Source organism: Schistocerca gregaria, chromosome 1, assembly GCF_023897955.1.
Source record: "Schistocerca gregaria isolate iqSchGreg1 chromosome 1, iqSchGreg1.2, whole genome shotgun sequence".
Lineage (NCBI taxonomy): Eukaryota > Metazoa > Arthropoda > Insecta > Orthoptera > Acrididae > Schistocerca > Schistocerca gregaria.
Genome location: NC_064920.1, coordinates 110,778,287 through 110,796,074, shown reverse-complemented (window position 1 = coordinate 110,796,074; position 17,788 = coordinate 110,778,287). Strand labels below are relative to the sequence as shown.

The 17,788-nt window shown below is 40.4% G+C and overlaps 1 protein-coding gene across 1 annotated transcript in view; it reads right to left on the bottom strand.

Annotated features, from left to right (window-relative positions):
* LOC126334628 (uncharacterized) overlaps positions 1-17,788 on the bottom strand; it is a 114,326-nt gene that overhangs the window by 46,936 nt on the left and 49,602 nt on the right. Inside the window, exon 8 of the mRNA XM_049997065.1 lies at positions 3,752-3,954. Coding sequence (XP_049853022.1) covers positions 3,752-3,954 — 203 coding nt within the window. The remainder of the gene's footprint in view (positions 1-3,751; positions 3,955-17,788) is intronic.

Sequence of the window (17,788 nt, the reverse complement as noted above, 5' to 3'; positions counted from 1 at the left end):
TAAGCAGATTCAGAAGGATGTACGTTGCAGTAGGTACTGGGAGATGAAGCAGCTTGCACAGGATAGAGTAGCATGGAGAGCTGCATCAAACCAGTCTCAGGACTGAAGACAACAACAACAACAACAACAACAACAACAACAACGGCACTAGGTGGGAGCACAATGCATGTAATATGAGAAACATATGTTTTTGGGGTGTGTCCTGATACTTTTGATCACGTAGTGTATGTTGTAGCTTGGGTATCTGCTGACAATGCGACATAGTCTGTAAAGTCTTTGGAAGTCTACGAAGACTGAATGTACCTTTTCACCTACATCTAGTGTCAGCAAGACATCATGTATGAATAAAGCAATTTATATTCCACTTGAGAGTTCTTCTGAAGTCTGTACTGATACTTTGAGAGATGCTTCTTTTCATCTAGTTACAGCCTAAAGTTTGTGTTAAGAGTATTCTCTAAGAAGCTATATCAGAAAAACATCAGCAATATTGGTTTGTTATTTACCGCATAGTGAAGATGTTGAGTTGCAGACAGACACAACAAAAAGTCTACTAAACAAGTAACTTTTTGCCTACATGCCTTCTTCTGAAATAGACAAAACGTGTGTGTGTGTGTGTGTGTGTGTGTGTGTGTGTGTGTTTCAACTATTTTCAGAAGAAGGTTTTTTTGGCCGAAAGCTTACTTTTTGAGTGGTCTTTTTGATGTGCCTGCCTGCAACTCATCATCTCCACTATATGGTACATAGCAATCTATCTTTTCATAATACATAGATTTTTCCATTGCTTAGTTTGTTTTTCTGTGCATTAATTCTCTTTTATAGTGCCAGAATTGATTAAAGCAAGAAGGACTTTCTTCATCTGTCTACCAACATCCAACACCATTCTGCAGAAAGCCTGTTTTTATGCTGCCACAAGATAGAAGAAAAATACAGAGTGACAATTAATGAACGAAAAATTTGTTACAAACTACAGTGTGCACACACTTTACTCAACATGTAAACGTTACTACAGATATTAAGATGTAGGTTATGACATGTTTTATATGCCTGCCATCCTTGGTGATGATGTGGCGCAGACAAATACTGAATTTCTGCATGACCTGTTGAAGTGTCGGAACATCGATACTGTTGATAACTACCTGAATGGCTGTTTTCTAGTCAGCAATGGTTTTGAGGTTATTGCTGCACACCTTGTCTTTAATATAGCCGCACAAAAAGGAGTCTTGTGTGTTCAGATCCGGAGAATATGGCAGCCTATTGAGGCCCAAGCCAGTGGCCTCTTGGTTCCAAGAGCTAGATTGCGGTCCCCAAAGTGCTCCTCCAGGACATCAAACACTCTCCTACATCAATGAGTGGGGTTGAGCTCCATCTTGCATGAACCACATCTTGTCGAAATCAGGACCACTTTGGATAATGGGGATGAAATCATCTTCCAAAAACTTCACATACCATTCGGTAGTCACTGTGCCATCAAGGAATATTGCACTGATTATTCTGTGACTGGACATTGCACGTCACACTGTCACCAGTTGAAAGTGACTTGTTGATCGCGAAATGCAGATTCTCAGTCCCACAAAATGCGTCAATTTTGCTTACTGAAGAATCCATCCAAGTCAAAGTGAGCTTCATCACTAAACCAAACCATACTGCACACATTAATTCCCATCATGCCACAGGGCCAACCATACAGTTTGAATGTTGTAACGCAAACCATTCAGAAGTTACGACGATTTCATTTCGTATAGTTCAATAACTGCCATACTGTACACGATTATGTTCGTAACAGAATGGGAATGAGACATGATAACATCTGTAAATGAGAAGGCATGGGGTTGAAAAAACGATTACACACTATGAAAAGAGATAAAATACTGGAAATAATGTAATGTAAATGAACCACTATACAAGCAAACATGATGACTGATCACTTTACATCAGAGAGTCGGAGAAAAATTTGAAGAATGTACTTATACAATAGAACTGTTAAATAACCCTATTCTTTTTTATATCACTGTGTGGAAATCACATCTTTCTCTCAGTAGCTGTTTCGTATGAAAGCCAAAGTGCCCACAACTCCTAATCAACACATTCTGTTAACTATTTATGGCCAAGTAAATAACATTCAAATTGCCCATGCAGACTAATTGCCATTACTGTCTTCAAGAAATCAGATATTAGTGATAATGCCAGTTTTATGCTTACTGCATGGATGCAAGATTAAAAAGTTTATTTTAAAAGTGAGACTCGCAGGTTGAGAGTAGACTAATATTTAGAATTTTCAGTTACTCCCAAAGGAAAACAACAGCTAATCTGTACTGATTTCACATTATTTACACTATGTGATCAAAAGTATCCAGACACCCAAAAAACATGTTTTTCATATTAGATGCATTGTGCTGCCACCCACTGCCAGGTACTCCATATCAGTAACCTCAGTAGTCATTAGACATCATGAGAGAGCAGAATGGGGCACTCTGCAAAACTCACGGACTTCAAACGCGGTCAGGTGATTGGGTGTCGTTTGTGTCATATGTCTGTACATGAGATTTCCACACTCCTAAACATCCTTAGGTCTGCTATTTACGATGTGATACGGAAAAGGAAACATGATGGGACATGTACAGCACAAAAGTGTACAGGCTGACCTCACCTGATGACTGACATACCGCAGTTGAAGAGGGTCGTAATGTGTAATAGGCAGACATCATTCCAGACCATCTCACAGGAATTCCAAACTGCATCAGGATTCATTGCAAGTACAATGACAGCTAGACGGGAGGTGAGAAAACTTGGATTTCATGGATGAGCGGTTGCTCGTAAGCCACACATTGCGACGGTAAATGCCAGACGACGCCTCACTTGGTGTAGGGAGTGTGGACATTGGATGATTGAACAGTGGAAAAAAGTTGTGTAGGGTGACGAATCATGGTACACAATGTGTCGATCCAATGGCAGGGTGTGGGTATGACGAATGCCTGGTAAACGTCATCTGCCAGCGTGTGTAGTGCCAACAGTAAATTCGGAGGCAGTGGTGTTATGGTGTGGCCAGGTTTTTCATGGAGGAGGCTTGATCCCTTATTGTTTTGCGTGTCACTATCACAGCACAGGCCTACATTGATGTTTTAAGCATCTTCTTGTTTCCCATTGTTGAAGAGCAATTTGGGGATTTCGATCACATCATTCAACATGATCGAGCACCTGTACATAATGCACAGCCTGTGGTGGAGTGGTTACACGACAATAACATCCCTGTAATGGACTGGCCTGCACAGAGCCCTAACCTGAATCCTATAGAACACCTTTGGGATGTTTTGGAATGCCGACTTCATGCCAGGCCTCACCAACCGACATTGATACCTCTCCTCAGTGCAGCGTTCCATGAAGAATGGCTGCCATTCCCCAAGAAACCTTCCAGCACCTGACTGAGCATATGCCTGAGAGAGTGGGAGCTGTCGTCGAGGCTAAGGGTGGGCCAACACCATATTTAATTCCAGCATTACCGACGGAGGGCGCCACGAACTTTTAAGTGATTTTCAGCCAGGTGTCTGGATACTTTTGATCACATAGAGTATTTGTTAGTTGTTACATGGAAACTACTTGTATTCACCTTTTGGCTATAGCTAAGTAAAGTAATAATTTGCATGGAGTATTTCACATCACTATATCTGAAGTAATTTTAAGATGTAACAGAAAGCACTCCAGAGAAGATGTTGCTGCTGAGTAAAATTGGTATATAAAAAACTGAATAACTTACCACCAATTGTTATATGTTTCATGTACTTTGCCAACACATTCTCAGTGTCAAGGAAAGCTATAACTCGATGTCTAAATTTAATATCACAGTCTTTTTCTTCCTTATTCGGAGGTGTTTTCTGGCTTTGCTCTTCATATGCATTTATAAATTTCAGTGATTTGTGTCGTCCTGCCTGAGGGCTTGAGATTGCACTTTTTGTGGTGCTAAAATGAAAAAGAGCACATTTTTACAGGTATATTCAATTACATAAAATAAAAGGTATACACATGAAAAATAAAACAAACACACCATTAAGATGAAATTTGATTTCTGGAATAGTGTGCAAATAAAAGCAACTATGGTATAGTCAAGTAAAATATTATTTTATCACACATAAAGAAACAATATACTTATCAAGTGCGTGGAAAAAACATGTAGAAAGATGCAAAACTGACACCTTCTGAAACCATGTGGTAAGGCTTAGAGATATAAGTAAAGTCAACCATATAAGTAAAGTCAGCCTAGATCTTGGGACAAGGATGACTTGTTGAAATGACAATGTGAGGGAGAAAATATCTTACTATTCCAGGCTAGGTCTGGAAACTTGAGAACTTGGAATTGGTGGATAGGGTAGCAGGTGAGTCAGAGATCACTGGAAATATTTCACACGAGACAAAAAGAGGTCCTTAACTGCAGGAAAAATGTTGGAGGAGCAGCATAAAAACATAAGTATGAAAGAAGTGAAAAAGGAATGATATATTAAAAAGAAAGATGTGCCTCATGTAAGGGGGAAAAAATTCTATGGCCAATTTCAGTTTTTCCTATTTCGGTCTTACTTTTTGCTGATTTTGGTACTGTTTTCTCACAGCTTATTTCTGAGGCACAGCAAGTTGTTTATTTTTTCCTTATTCCATTATTTTACAGCGTTACATAGAAAATTAAAATATACCTATCAAATACATTATGCTTTTTGACATCAAAATCAAGTTTATTTCTGGCATTGGCAAAAGGGAAAAAAGAAGAAAACATATAATTAAACCTATTAAATCTACTCAATTAAAGAAAAAATAACTCTCCAACCCAACACTTGAAAGTTTTTCAAAAGACAGTATTGTCCTAACTTCAAAGTGCTCTTATGATGCAGATCTGTCAATACTTCACTATAGTGTTCATACACTGCCTTGGAGTCTAAATTTGAACATGGAAGGTTAACTGACTCCAGCACAACACCAGACATTTGACAATGTCCCCAATCCTGCTGGCACAAAAAATTGTTTTTTCACTAAATTGTGAAGGGGTTTGTATTCCTTCATAATATCTACACAGTTGAGACCTGCCAATCCAGGTATACTTAACAGACTCTGCCATGTCATCATTGTCATCCTAAGGTTGAAACAAGAACCTACAGCTGTGAACACAGTCTTTCAGAGCTCTGTGTCCTTGTTAGCCCAGTTTGAGAGGACAACCATGTTTTTCAGTGTGTCCTCCACTGGAGCCTACAAATTTCTAAAAAGTTTTAGTAATTTCAACACCAAAAATTACTTTCCCACAATAATGAACCAAAGTTTTAACCGGTGTCATCACATTTTCCAATATTTTTTGAAAAGACGAAAAATGTATTTTGTTGAGATGTTTAATGTGGTGCATAAATTAAACTGCTGGTTTTCATGGTATACAAAGTACAAAAATGAAAACTACCAAATACAATACTTCACTTTCAAATGCATACAAATCAAAATGGTATATGCTTGGTTGATTCTACCAGCCAATCACATACTGGATATGGTGTTATGCAAATGTGTTTTGGTAGTAAAACAGAACACTGACACTGGTTGTTTCAGTGTTTATTCTTTTTTTTTTTTTAATTTTTTTGTGATCGAAGTTTGCAGTGACAGCCTGATCTGTTGCATAGTCTGAGGTTTACATTAGGTTAAAAAGAGATAATTTAGTTACAAGTTGGTGAAACCAAACAAGATGATTACATAAAAAGTAATCATACCCTTACATATTTTTATTAATAAGATACTACAGTGGTGGACTCCTCGTCATCTGAGAGGATAACTGCTGCTGCTGTTGTTCTTGTTCTTGTTTTGGGCTGTATGGCCCCGCAACAGCAAGGTTATCAGTGCCCATACAAATATTAAACAAAATGAAAAAGAAAAAAAGAGCTAAAATTGTTGGCACAATCACGCACTCCTGCACTCACTCCTACCTCACTCATATTGATCCACACAATCGCTCCACATAACATGCCTCAAAATAAAAGAGATACATTGAAAGGTGCTACAAATGGGATGAAAACACATGTAAAAGAAGAAGTCAAACAATGGCACAGGGAAATAAGAATAGCTGACCACTTACATAAAACATGGGTGAGCCAGTCACCTTGTTAACACATTAAGAACATCTCCCTACAATTTCCAGAAACAATGTGGACTGATCACCTTAAAAATTTTCAGTGTCACTTAAAAAAGAGGGCAGTTCTGTCGGCAAATCTGCTACTGTCCTTTGGTCCAAAAATAAAACACAGTCTAGTTACAAAAATGCCACCTGGGTTCTGGTTTTCAGGCCTTGCAAGTATCGTAACCACAACAGTTTGGAGTAAAAAAAATGAGGCCGAAAAACCTAAATGTTAAATATTTAGAATCACATCACAGTTATCTGCAAAAAATTGAAAACCTATCTTTGCAGCCCACTCCTCTACCCTAAAATTGCAATTCACCGGTCACTGTTGCACCATGGGAAGAGGAATAGAAAACAACAAAATTGTCCACAAATAAGGAGCACTGTTCAGGACTCCATTCAGTAGATGTGATACAGTTCACAGCTATGGCAAAGAGGGTACCACTTATAACACTGTCCTGAGGAACACCATTTTCCTGCACAAAATGATCTGACAGCGAGTCACCAACACACAACCTGAAAACTGCTTACAAAGACGATATAAAGATGGAGAGGTGGCCATGTTAGCAACACTGATTAAGTTGCTCTAGAACACTGTGTCGTCAAGTAGTGTCTTACACCTTACTGATGTCAAAGAAGACATTGAGAGGTGTTGTTGATGTAGGAAAGCCTGTTGAATAGCAGCCTCCAGCAGGGTTTGGTTGCCGAAAGTTGACCGAAATCTCCAGAATCCATAATGAGAGCGGCTAAGAAGTTGCCTCATTTCTAACAACCGGACCAGATGACAGTTAACATTTTGCTCCAATGTCTTTCCTATACAGCTAGTTAAGGTGACACTCCAGTAACTACTGGGACATATGAGATCCTTTCCTGGTTCAAGAAGAGGTATCAAAATTGTCTTTCCCCATTAGTTGGGAAAGTGACCTGTCTACAATACCAAATTAAAACATTTGAGGAGCACTTCCTTTGACATTGTTGGCAAATGTTGAAGTATGCAGTACTCTTATGTGGTCGTGACTGGGTATAGTATCACGAGTTTTGGACAGTACCAATACCAGCTCCCACAAAGAGAAATGCCAGTTGCAAGACTCAGAATTGTGGGATCTTAAGTCCAACTTGTCCATCTCCACAGCCACATGGTAATGGAGAAATGCCGCATCCTTGATGACATTGCAGGGTTGCCCCAAGTTTCCCCAATTGACATTCCCTGATTTCCACACAAGTTTTAGCATTTTTCTCTGACAAGTTTTGAGATCTCAAGGGTAAGTTACTACATAAGTTGATAATCTGTCTCTGTAGCAATGGTACAAGAAACAATAGTGCAAATGAGGAAATATCTAAAAAAGCTTGCAAGCAGATGGCGTTTCCTGACGTCGACAAAACTCAACCTAGAAAAAAGTAGACCACTTGAAAGAAGTGTATTAGGTGGGGGAAGAATTGTGTAAACCAACACTGTAGGTGCCTGCCAATAAAATGTTTGTTTACTATGTTTGTTATTGTCAGTTATTACCTACTGTATTATATCTATTATTTCACAGGTATTGTGTGATTTTTCTTTCAAGAAATATATGAGTACATAGCAAACTTATCTTCTTATCATCCATACTTTCTAACATATAAACTACTTTTGAAGTGCCAAAATCTACTAGAACAAATAAAACATCTATAAAACATCACACTGTACATGTGCTTGTGGGGAAACAGTTGCAATTCCTCAAATTCATCGCTCATGGCCTCTGGCCTGCTGTGGAGCACCGCAATCCTGGGTCCATGGATAAACCATGAAAATCCGCTGCATTATGCAACACACAAACAGACCTAGCCTGTAGGCTGAGTGGTGAGATTAGATCCAACAGGCAGAGACTGCACATTAGTGGAATCCGAATGGCTTCATATTGGCAGGCCCAATCCATTAGATACACACAGAAAGGGCCTGCAGTTTTGGCCCGTCGCAGAAATCTACATGAGCCACAGACAGCATGCTGATGAAATGATACCACGGTGATCAATCCATGCAACAGATAACTTTTTCAAATACTCTGAGAATCAATAATAATGAGGATAGGTAGCAACTCACTGTTAAGATGATTGCTGAGCCGCAGACAGGCATGTAGAAAAGGCAATCTCACAACTAAATTTTCAGCCATAGCTTTTGCCACAAAATGAGAGCACATGAACACTCACAATCATTCAGATACATCTCATGCACACATGACCGCTGTCTTTGGCCACTGTGTCTACAGTATCTGAGAATCAGATATAAGCAAACCACTCGTCATGCCTCCCTGCCTCTCACCAGCAGCTGATAGGCCAGCAGCAAGAAGTGGTGGCAGCACTGACTGCACACTGGGGGGATTGGTAGGAAGGGGAGAAGCAGTAGTAAAGAGGGAGTAGGGAAGTGGCAAAACGTACTCAGCTGCATCCAGCCAGCGACAATGCATGACACCTTGGTAAACAAACCATTTCATTTGATGAGACAAAAATGAGATTTTTCCAGTTTTTCCCTGACGTGTCTGACATTCCCTGATTTCCAGACCTGTGGCAACCCTGCGTTGGCAGTAGTTGCTGCAAATTGCTCTGTCATCACCTGAGTGATGTCTCTGGGATTTGTTTGGCACTCCTGCTATTGGTAAGTGGCTGTGTTTACCGGAAATTCTCCAGATGGCTTCCTTTACTTTTGTGGAACAAGTGGCCGGTTGATAAGAGTCCAGAAACACGTGTCACGACCTTTTCTTGCTCTCCCTAAGTATGTGTTGAGCCATGGAGCTTGTGACACGAAAGGCTGTGAGGTCGTCTGCAGCATTTAAACCATTCTAGAGCCACACACCTGTCCTGGATCACAGAATGCCCCTCATCAGTCCATCAAGATAAAGGCTGTCTCCAAAGATGACCTGAAGACTTTGGAATGGATAAGCAAGTGGCATGATAGATCACTCCTATGATGTGATTCACCAGTTCTTGGACACTGTCGCAGTGCTCACCCACAACCAGCTGGATGAACAGCGTCCAGTTAGCCCTGTGGACCATTAATTTCGGTGGCTTCTGTTTAAGCAATCCTCCATCCAGTAGCAGATCCACAGTGAGAAATCGTCACTGGAATGAAGGTCGTCAGTTGCTTCCCACTATGCAGAGTCTGCAAGGGCTGGAACACAGCGAAAGTGAGGTTAACGATTGCGGACGGCCCAGCAGCAGCCGGGAAATGGGTGGGACTACCTGTTATGAGGATGCATAGCTCCTGAGTTATCATGATTCTTCAAGACTAGACCACTGGGGCAAATATAGTTTGAGCCCCAAAATACATTATGGGCACTGAAATCACCCGGTAGGAGAAATAGGTGGGGAAGTTGTGTAATGAGGCCTGCAGGAGCAGACAGTGATCTTCTGACCCACATGAACTGCAACGGATACTGCTTGTAGGTCAGTAATCAAGGAGAGGGTAGAGGAGTGGTGTGTATTACTGACAAGTACAGCAGCCCCAACCTTGGCTCTTTGCCCTTTCAGGTCATCCTTTTGGTGAAAGGTCTAACCCCATAGCACAGGGGCATCGATGTGTATTTCCTGTAGACACAAAAACAGGGGGTGTGCCTGCGCCAGAAGTATCAGTTGCTCCTCAAGTCCCGAACCCTGTAGTATGGGAGTCAGAGGGGTTGCACTTCCAACTTGTCTTTCTGCCAGGGTGGGGAGCTCGGGACAGGGGGAGTTTCAGGCTTGGGGCAAGATGGTTACCACAGCAATACTTCGCAGTCCATGGGTGCCAAAGAAAGAGCGGTAGAGCAGCAAGTCGAATGACATCGACATGGTCTGATGGTCTAACACCTGTCTTCATCTGCTGTGGAAGCTTCCCATTTGCTTTTTTGATTTGGGAGGGTTTTGTAGGAGCTGCAGAAGCAGTGGTGGAGGCATTCCCCCCCTTTTTTTGCCAGGCTCTGCCTTTGAAAGTACCGGGAGCTCCGCAGTGGTGGTGAGTGTGACTTCATTTGATGTTCTCTGGAAGCTATGAGCTCTGAAACAAGTGCATCTTGGCAAATGCCCTTACAAATGCAGGTACTAGTGCTGACACTAGCAACCTCCATTTGTGTAGAAGCGTTGGCCACCAAAATGACTTTAAGGGTCAAAGCAAATGATGTAGTGCATGTGGGAGGCAGCATGGTCTTAAAGATCTTCTTGGCCTCACCATATGTGATGTGTTTCAGTGTTTTAATCTCCTATATCATGCTTTCAAGGAAGACACTGCAGCAGCCCCTACTCCAGACAGGGTGATCCCCAGAGCAATTTACACACTTTGGAGGAGGAGCAACCAACTTTGTCAGGGGCGCCCTTGCCACAAGTGGCTTCACCCTTACATCCTACAGTGGCATACTCAAAGCGCTGGCATTTAAAACAGTGCAATGGGGTGGAGACATACGCAGTACGCTTAGACGAAGGAAACCTGCCTTAATGTGTTCCCTGAGTTTCGTGCTATTGAAAATAATGATAAAGGAGTCAGATTTAATATATTTTCTACATCAATGATCCCTTCTTCAGCCCACTATCTTTCAATTCCCCCTCAAGAATGTCAACCAGATATCTACATGATAAAACACCTTTGCTATAGTTCAAGGAGTTTTCTAGATCTGTTTCTATGGCATATTCCCCAAAGCATTTAGCTTTCCAGATGTTGGCTGCTTATTGGGAACTAACAGTTTCAACCAACAGCATTCTGTTATGCAGATGCTTGACTAATTTCAGTGTACCTGTGATATCATCTAAACCTTTTTGAATATAAAGATGTACTATTTTCCTTTCACAACTGAAAACACACACTGGCCAACAGCATGCATTCTGTTATAATAAACTGAAAAAATCGCTGGGCCAGGAGGACTGGCACATAAGCCCTCTTGTCAGATAGGGTGTGTAGCAGTTCCACCTGCTTTATTTATTCATTTGCTGTCCTTGGTGTCAACACACTGCGTTCCTACACTGGCTGAAAAATGATGTTTGTATTTTGGACATTGACATCTGTAAACAATGCAGACAACAGCTACATATTTGTATTTCCACGTAGTTTACTTTCACTTAGCACAACCCCCCCCCCCCCCCCCCACACACACACACCCTCTCAAATAACACACAGTTATACATGTATTGCCAGTGCACTATTGTTTGAACTTTCCATATGCCTCATTAATAGTTTGCAGGTGAATCTCCACATACCGCTATAATAGTTTACTGTTGAACACTGCGAGCAGTAAAAAAAAACACATAGTTCACAGTATTCACTGTCATTGGTTTAGCACATGGCCTATTGGTGTAACACTTACTTCACTGTTAAGTTGATGCACTGTTGTCGTTCTAAGCAAAACACGTTCCTAGTCTGAAACTCGGCTGTGGACTGACTCTCTCGTGACTAAAAATTGGGCCCTTATACATTCTCACAAAATACGTGCTGAAACTACACATTGTTCGTAGTGTAATTTACAGAAATTACAATTAAACCTAACTCATTAAATTACCATATTTACTCAACTCTAAGTGGCACCTGAAAAAGAGAGAGAGAGAGAGAGAGAGAGAGAGAGAGAGAGAGAGAGAGAATAATCTAAGCCGCACCTGAAATTTGAGACACGAAATTCAAGGGGAGAGAAAAGTATTAGGACGCACCTCCAAATCGAAACAAAGTTGGTCCATTGTAATATGAGACACAATTTAGGTAGAATGAATGACGATACAGCTACAGTAGTTTGGTTCCAGTCATAAGCTTAGCAGTTAAGCTTTACCACGTAGCCATTGATATGCGTCAGGCGCTCCATCTGTATTTATTCAGGTACCCTTCCTTTTTCACGTGTTTCGTCTAGTTTGAATCGATTGCTTATTTTTCTTTGATCTGGTAAGTGCCGTTCTCTTTGTTGTAGGTGTTTACGTCACTCTAAGCTGAAAATGCATTACTGTACTGTGTCATGCATTGTTTGTTGCATTCTGATACTGAGTGTTAATGACATGTCACCACTCGCGGCATGGCTTGCTTTTGTGCGCACTACCGCCGCTTTCAATTTTTTTAAAAAAAAGAGGGAAAGGGGGGGGGGGAGAGCGAGAGAGAGAGAGAGAGAGAGAGAGAGAGAGAGAGAGAGAGAGAGAGAGAGAAGAATCGTCTCATTCATGAAACAATGGCAAGAGACTGCTGTTTGTTGTTACTTACACTGCTGCTTTCTTCGATAGTGATCAACAAGAACCAAATAATAGACTGAGAATGGTAGAAGATGTTCTGAACGAGAGTTTAGCGAAAATTTTTCTCCATTTGAAAATCTTTGCAGACGCCTCTTTAGTACATTACATTCTGCACATAAATTAGAGTCATCTTAGATTTAAAAATCTAGTCAACTGCCGTGCATCATTTCTGACTGTATCACTATTAGGCATAAGAATAATATGAATATAAACATGTCATGATACAGCGTTTGCTGTTGTCTCACTGTAGTTTCGTAGTTTATTAGGCAGACAAGATTTAAATGAGATAGCAGCAAACATGAAAGAATACGTGGCAAAATGTTTATATTTGTATTATTCTTATAGTGAAGAGAATATTGCAAGTTATTCACAATTCATAAGAGTTCCTATTAGCAACCATCTCTTCTCACAGATAGGAAAAAATTCAAAACGTAGAGTTGGCCATATTGCCAAACATCCCAAACAGTCTTGCAGTCGGATTTTCGTAGTACATTGAAATGCTGCTACATTCGAAGATGAACAATACGGAATTTGTATTTGCTTCGTTGGGTAAAGTATGAAAATGCAGTGGTCGAAACTCGGGGCGGAGAAAAAAGCTCGTCTTCCCCCCCCCCCCTTTCCATGAACCTCGGACCTTGGTGTTGGTGGGGAGGCTTGCATGCCACACCGATACAGATACCGTACCGTAGGTGCAAACCACTACGGAGGGATATCTGTTGAGAGGCCAGACAAACGTGTGGTTTCTGAAGAGGGGCAACAGTCTGGATGATTGACTGATCTGGCCTTGTAACACTAACCAAAATAGCCTTGCTGTTGTGGTACTGCGAATGGCTGAAAGCAAGGGGAAACTACAGCCGTAATTTTTCCCGAGGGCATGCAGCTTTACTATATGATTAAATGATGATGGTGTCCTCTTGGGTAAAATATCCCGGAGGTAAAATAGTCCCCTATTCGGATCTCCTGGCAGGGACTACTCAGGAGGACATTGTTATCAAGAGCAAGAAAACTGGCGTTCAATGGATCGAAGCGTGGAATGTCAGATCCCTTAATCGGGCAGGTAGGTTAGAAAATTTAAAAAGGGAAATGCATAGGTTAAAGTTAGATATAGTGGGAATTAGTGAAATTCGATGGCAGGAGCAACAAGACTTTTGGTCGGGTGAATACAGGGTTATAAATACAAAATCAAATAGGGGTAATGCAGGAGTAGGTTTAATAATGAATAAAAAAAATAGAGGAGTACAGGTAAGCTATTACAAACAGCATAGTGAACGCATTATTGTGGCCAAGATAGACATGAAGCCCACGCCCACTACAGTAGTACAAGTTTTTATGCCAACTAGCTCTGCAGAAGATGAAGAAATTGATGAAATGTATGAGGAGATAACAGAAATTATCCAATAGTGAAGGGAGATGAAAATTTCATAGTCATGGGTGACTGGAATTCAAGTGTAGAAAACGGGAGAGAAGAAAAAATACTAGGTGAATATGGATTGGGGGTAAGAAGTGAAAGGCAAAGCCGTCTGGTAGAATTTTGCACAGAGCATAACTTAATCATAGCTAACACTTGGTTTAAGAATCATGAAAGAAGGTTGTATACATGGAAGAAGCCGGGAGATACTGACAGGTTTCAGATAGATTATATAATGGTAAGACAGAGATTTAGGAACCAGGTTTTAAATTGTAAGACATTTCCAGGGGTAGATGTGGACTCTGACCACAATCTATTGGTTATGAACTGCAGATTAAAACTGAAGAAACTGCAAAAAGGTGGGAATTTAAGGGGATGGGACCTGGATAAACTAAAGGAACCAGAGGTTGTACAGAGTTTCAGGGAGAGCATAAGGGAACAACTGACAGGAATGGGGGAAAGAAATACAGTAGAAGAAGAATGGGTAACTTTGAGGGATAAAATGGCGAAGGCAGCAGAGGATCAAATAGGTAAAAAACCGAGGGCTAGTAGAAACCCTTTGGTAACAGAAGAAATATTGAATTTAATTGATGAAAGGAGAAAATATAAAAATGCAGTAAATGAAGAAGGCAAAAGGGAATACAAACGTCTCAAAAATGAGATCGACAGGAAGTGCAAAATGGCTAAGCAGGGATGGCTAGAGGACAAATGTAAGGATGTAGAGGCCTATCTCACTAGGGGTAAGATAGATACTGCCTACAGGCCCCCAGAGTAGACAACATTCCATTAGAACTACTGACAGCCTTGGGAGAGCCAGTCCTGACAAAACACTACCAACTGGTGAGCAAGATGGATGAGACAGGCGAAATGCCCTCAGACTTCAAGAAGAATATAATAATTCCAATCCCAGAGAAAGCAGGTGTTGACAGATCTGAAAATTACCGAACTATCAGTTTAATAAGTCACAGCTGCAAAATACTAACGCGAATTCTTTACAGACGAATGGAAAAACTGATAGAAGCGGACCTCGGGGAAGATCAGTTTGGATTCCGTCGAAATGTTGGAACACGTGAGGCAATACTGACCGTACAACTTATCTTGGCAGAAAGATTAAGGAAAGGCAAACCTAAGTTTCTAGCATTTGAAGACTTAGAGAAAGCTTTTGACAATGTTGATTGGAAAACTCTCTTTCAAATTCTGAAGGTGGCAGGGATAAAATACGCTGAGCGAAAGGCTCTTTAAAATTTGTACAGTTATCAGATGGCAGTTATGAGTCCAGGGACATGAAAGGGAAGCAGTGGTTGGGAAGGGAGTGAGACAGGGTTGTAGCCTCTCCCCGATGTTATTTAATCTGTATATTGAGAAAGCAGTGAAGGAACCAAAAGAAAAATTTGGAGTAGGTATTAAAATCCATGGAGAAGAAATAAAAACTTTGAGGTTCGCCGATGACATTGTAATTCTGTCAGAGACAGCAAAGGACTTGGAAGAGCACTTGAACGGAATGGACAGTGTCTTGAAAGGAGGGTATAAGATGAACATCAACAAAAGCAAAACTAGGATAATGGAATGTAGTCTAATTAAGTCGGGTGATGCTGAGGGAATTAGATTAGGAAATGAGACACTTAAAGTAGTAAAGGAGTTTTGCTATTTGGGGAGCAAAATAACTGATGATGGTCGAAGTAGAGAGGATATAAAATGTAGACTGGCAATGACAAGGAAAGCGTTTCTGAAGAAGAGAAATTTGTTAACATCGAGTATAGATTTGAGTGTCAGGAAGTCATTTCTGAATGTATTTGTATGGAGTGTAGCAATGTATGGAAGTGAAACGTGGCGATAAATAGTTTAGACAAGAAGAGAATAGAAGCTTTCGAAATGTGGTGCTATAGGCAAATGCTGAAGATTAGATGGGTGATCACATAACTAATGAGGAGGTATTGAATAGAATTGGGGAGAAGAGGAGCTTGTGGCACAACTTGAGTAGAACAAGGGATCGGTTGGTAGGACATGTTCTGAGACATTGAGGGATCACTAATTTAGTATTGGAGCGCAGCGTGGAGGGTAAATATCGTAGAGGGAGACCAAGAGATGAATACTTTAAGCAGATTCAGAAGTATGTAGTCTGCAGTAGGTACTGGGAGATGAAGAAACTTGCACAGGATAGAGTAGCATGGAGAGCTGCATCAAACCAGTCTCAGGACTGAAGACCACAACAACAACAACAACATACAAAAATTCATAATTCGGCATGAAGTGCATATTGGTTTGTCCAGATTCACAATGAATTAATGTATTTATATTTTTTCAGTGTGGTATTTGGGATGTAAATTTTCTTGGAGTAGCAGTACTGTACCATCTCATGTTTGGTTCTTTATTATGGCATAATACCATACATGGCAGAAGATGAAAACACGCACTGTGAAATAAAAGACTTCATTTCAAATAAACTGACTGTCTCGGCGAGAAAGATTAATAAAGCCAGTTTTCTTTAGCAAACTGAAAATAATAACTTCATTGTTCTGCAATGCTTGACTGCTAAAAACTTGTAAATAAAGTAAAATCCCAAAAACTGAAACTAATAATATATTTTTGCATTCTGTAATTATGTGAATGTATTTTAATCGGCGCTTGCGCGAATCTGGCAGATATTGGTGCGAGAAAAATTTTTCTCATTAGCTTTTTGCTGCTTGCTGCTACTGCCAATACAGCTAACAGCCACACTTCGAGGAGCCAGAAGCGTGATAAGGTATTGCTCATACGCAAGTCAACTGCACATGCACATGAGGCCGCTGGCAACTGCTCAAATGAACCTAACGTAAGCAGTTGTGACATCCCGCTCGTAGACAGGAATTTACTGGTATGAAGTATTGCAGAGTCTTCGCCCTAATGCCTTTGACATACTTCTGCTGTTTGCAGATGCTTGTGTGTGCACGGTGTTTTCTTGTTGTAAATGATGCATTTCCTTCACAACTAAAGATTTTTGTCCTCTCATTTATGTTTCGTTGCAGCAGTATCATTCTCCAGTAGCAGGATACAGAAACACTGTTTGCTACAGAATCAATTCTTACCAGTAAAAATTACAAAAATTTAACTGAAAACTAAAACAATGAAAAATTCCCAAAATTCCGAAAAATTCTCGAGTTTTTCCCTGTTTCCTCCCAGGTGAAAAAAATTCCCGGGTTGTATACACCTTGTAATTACATAGCACTACACAAACTCTGGCACAGGTAAAGGCTCTCACATACTGCAAACACTGGTTAATGACCTAAAAAGGCCAAACCTAGTACGGAACAAAGAAAAAGTTTGAATAAATAACAGTCAAAGTGGAAAAATGTGCCAGTCATTAATATACTGTATTCCTAGCTGTGGCCCTAGACTGAAGAAGGATATTATGATCAGTTCAGAGGTGTGTGTGTGTGTGTGTGTGTGTGTGTGTGTGTGTGTGTGTGTGTGTGTGTGTGTGTTTAAGATAAATTGTGGTCATGATTTTGTGTTTAGGGTGCACAGCAACTTGTTCGTTACTGTATGTAATTTTTTTCCATTGCGAGACCAGTATTGCTAAAATAAATAACTTTTTTGTAAATCAGTTAAGAAATAAACTTATACCAGTCCACATGTAGAACTTGAAAACAGTGAAGACGTATACAGAATCTTGGGATTTTGTTAAAACTTATATTAAAGGAGAAGAGGTTCAACATTTAAAATTATTTTGACCAGCACATGTAGTTGCTGATATATTTTTACAATGTACTGCACTATTATTTGCATGCTTTATTCTGCCGTCTGTGATCAGTGTAACTCAGGTGACTTTGTGCTGCTCCAGAATGTTTACCCCCATTGCCAATCTTAGCTATGTAGCGGTATTGTGTGTTGGAACAATAAGTAACCGTTGTGAATATAGTGTCGATCCATGAGTGATGGTGTGCCGAGTGATTGATAGTATTACGATACTTATAAAGATGAGATGAGAGGGTGTTGACTGTCCTTCTAGTGACTTGCCATCAACTTTCATGTCACTTCTGTGACACATTAATCCATTGTACATTTGT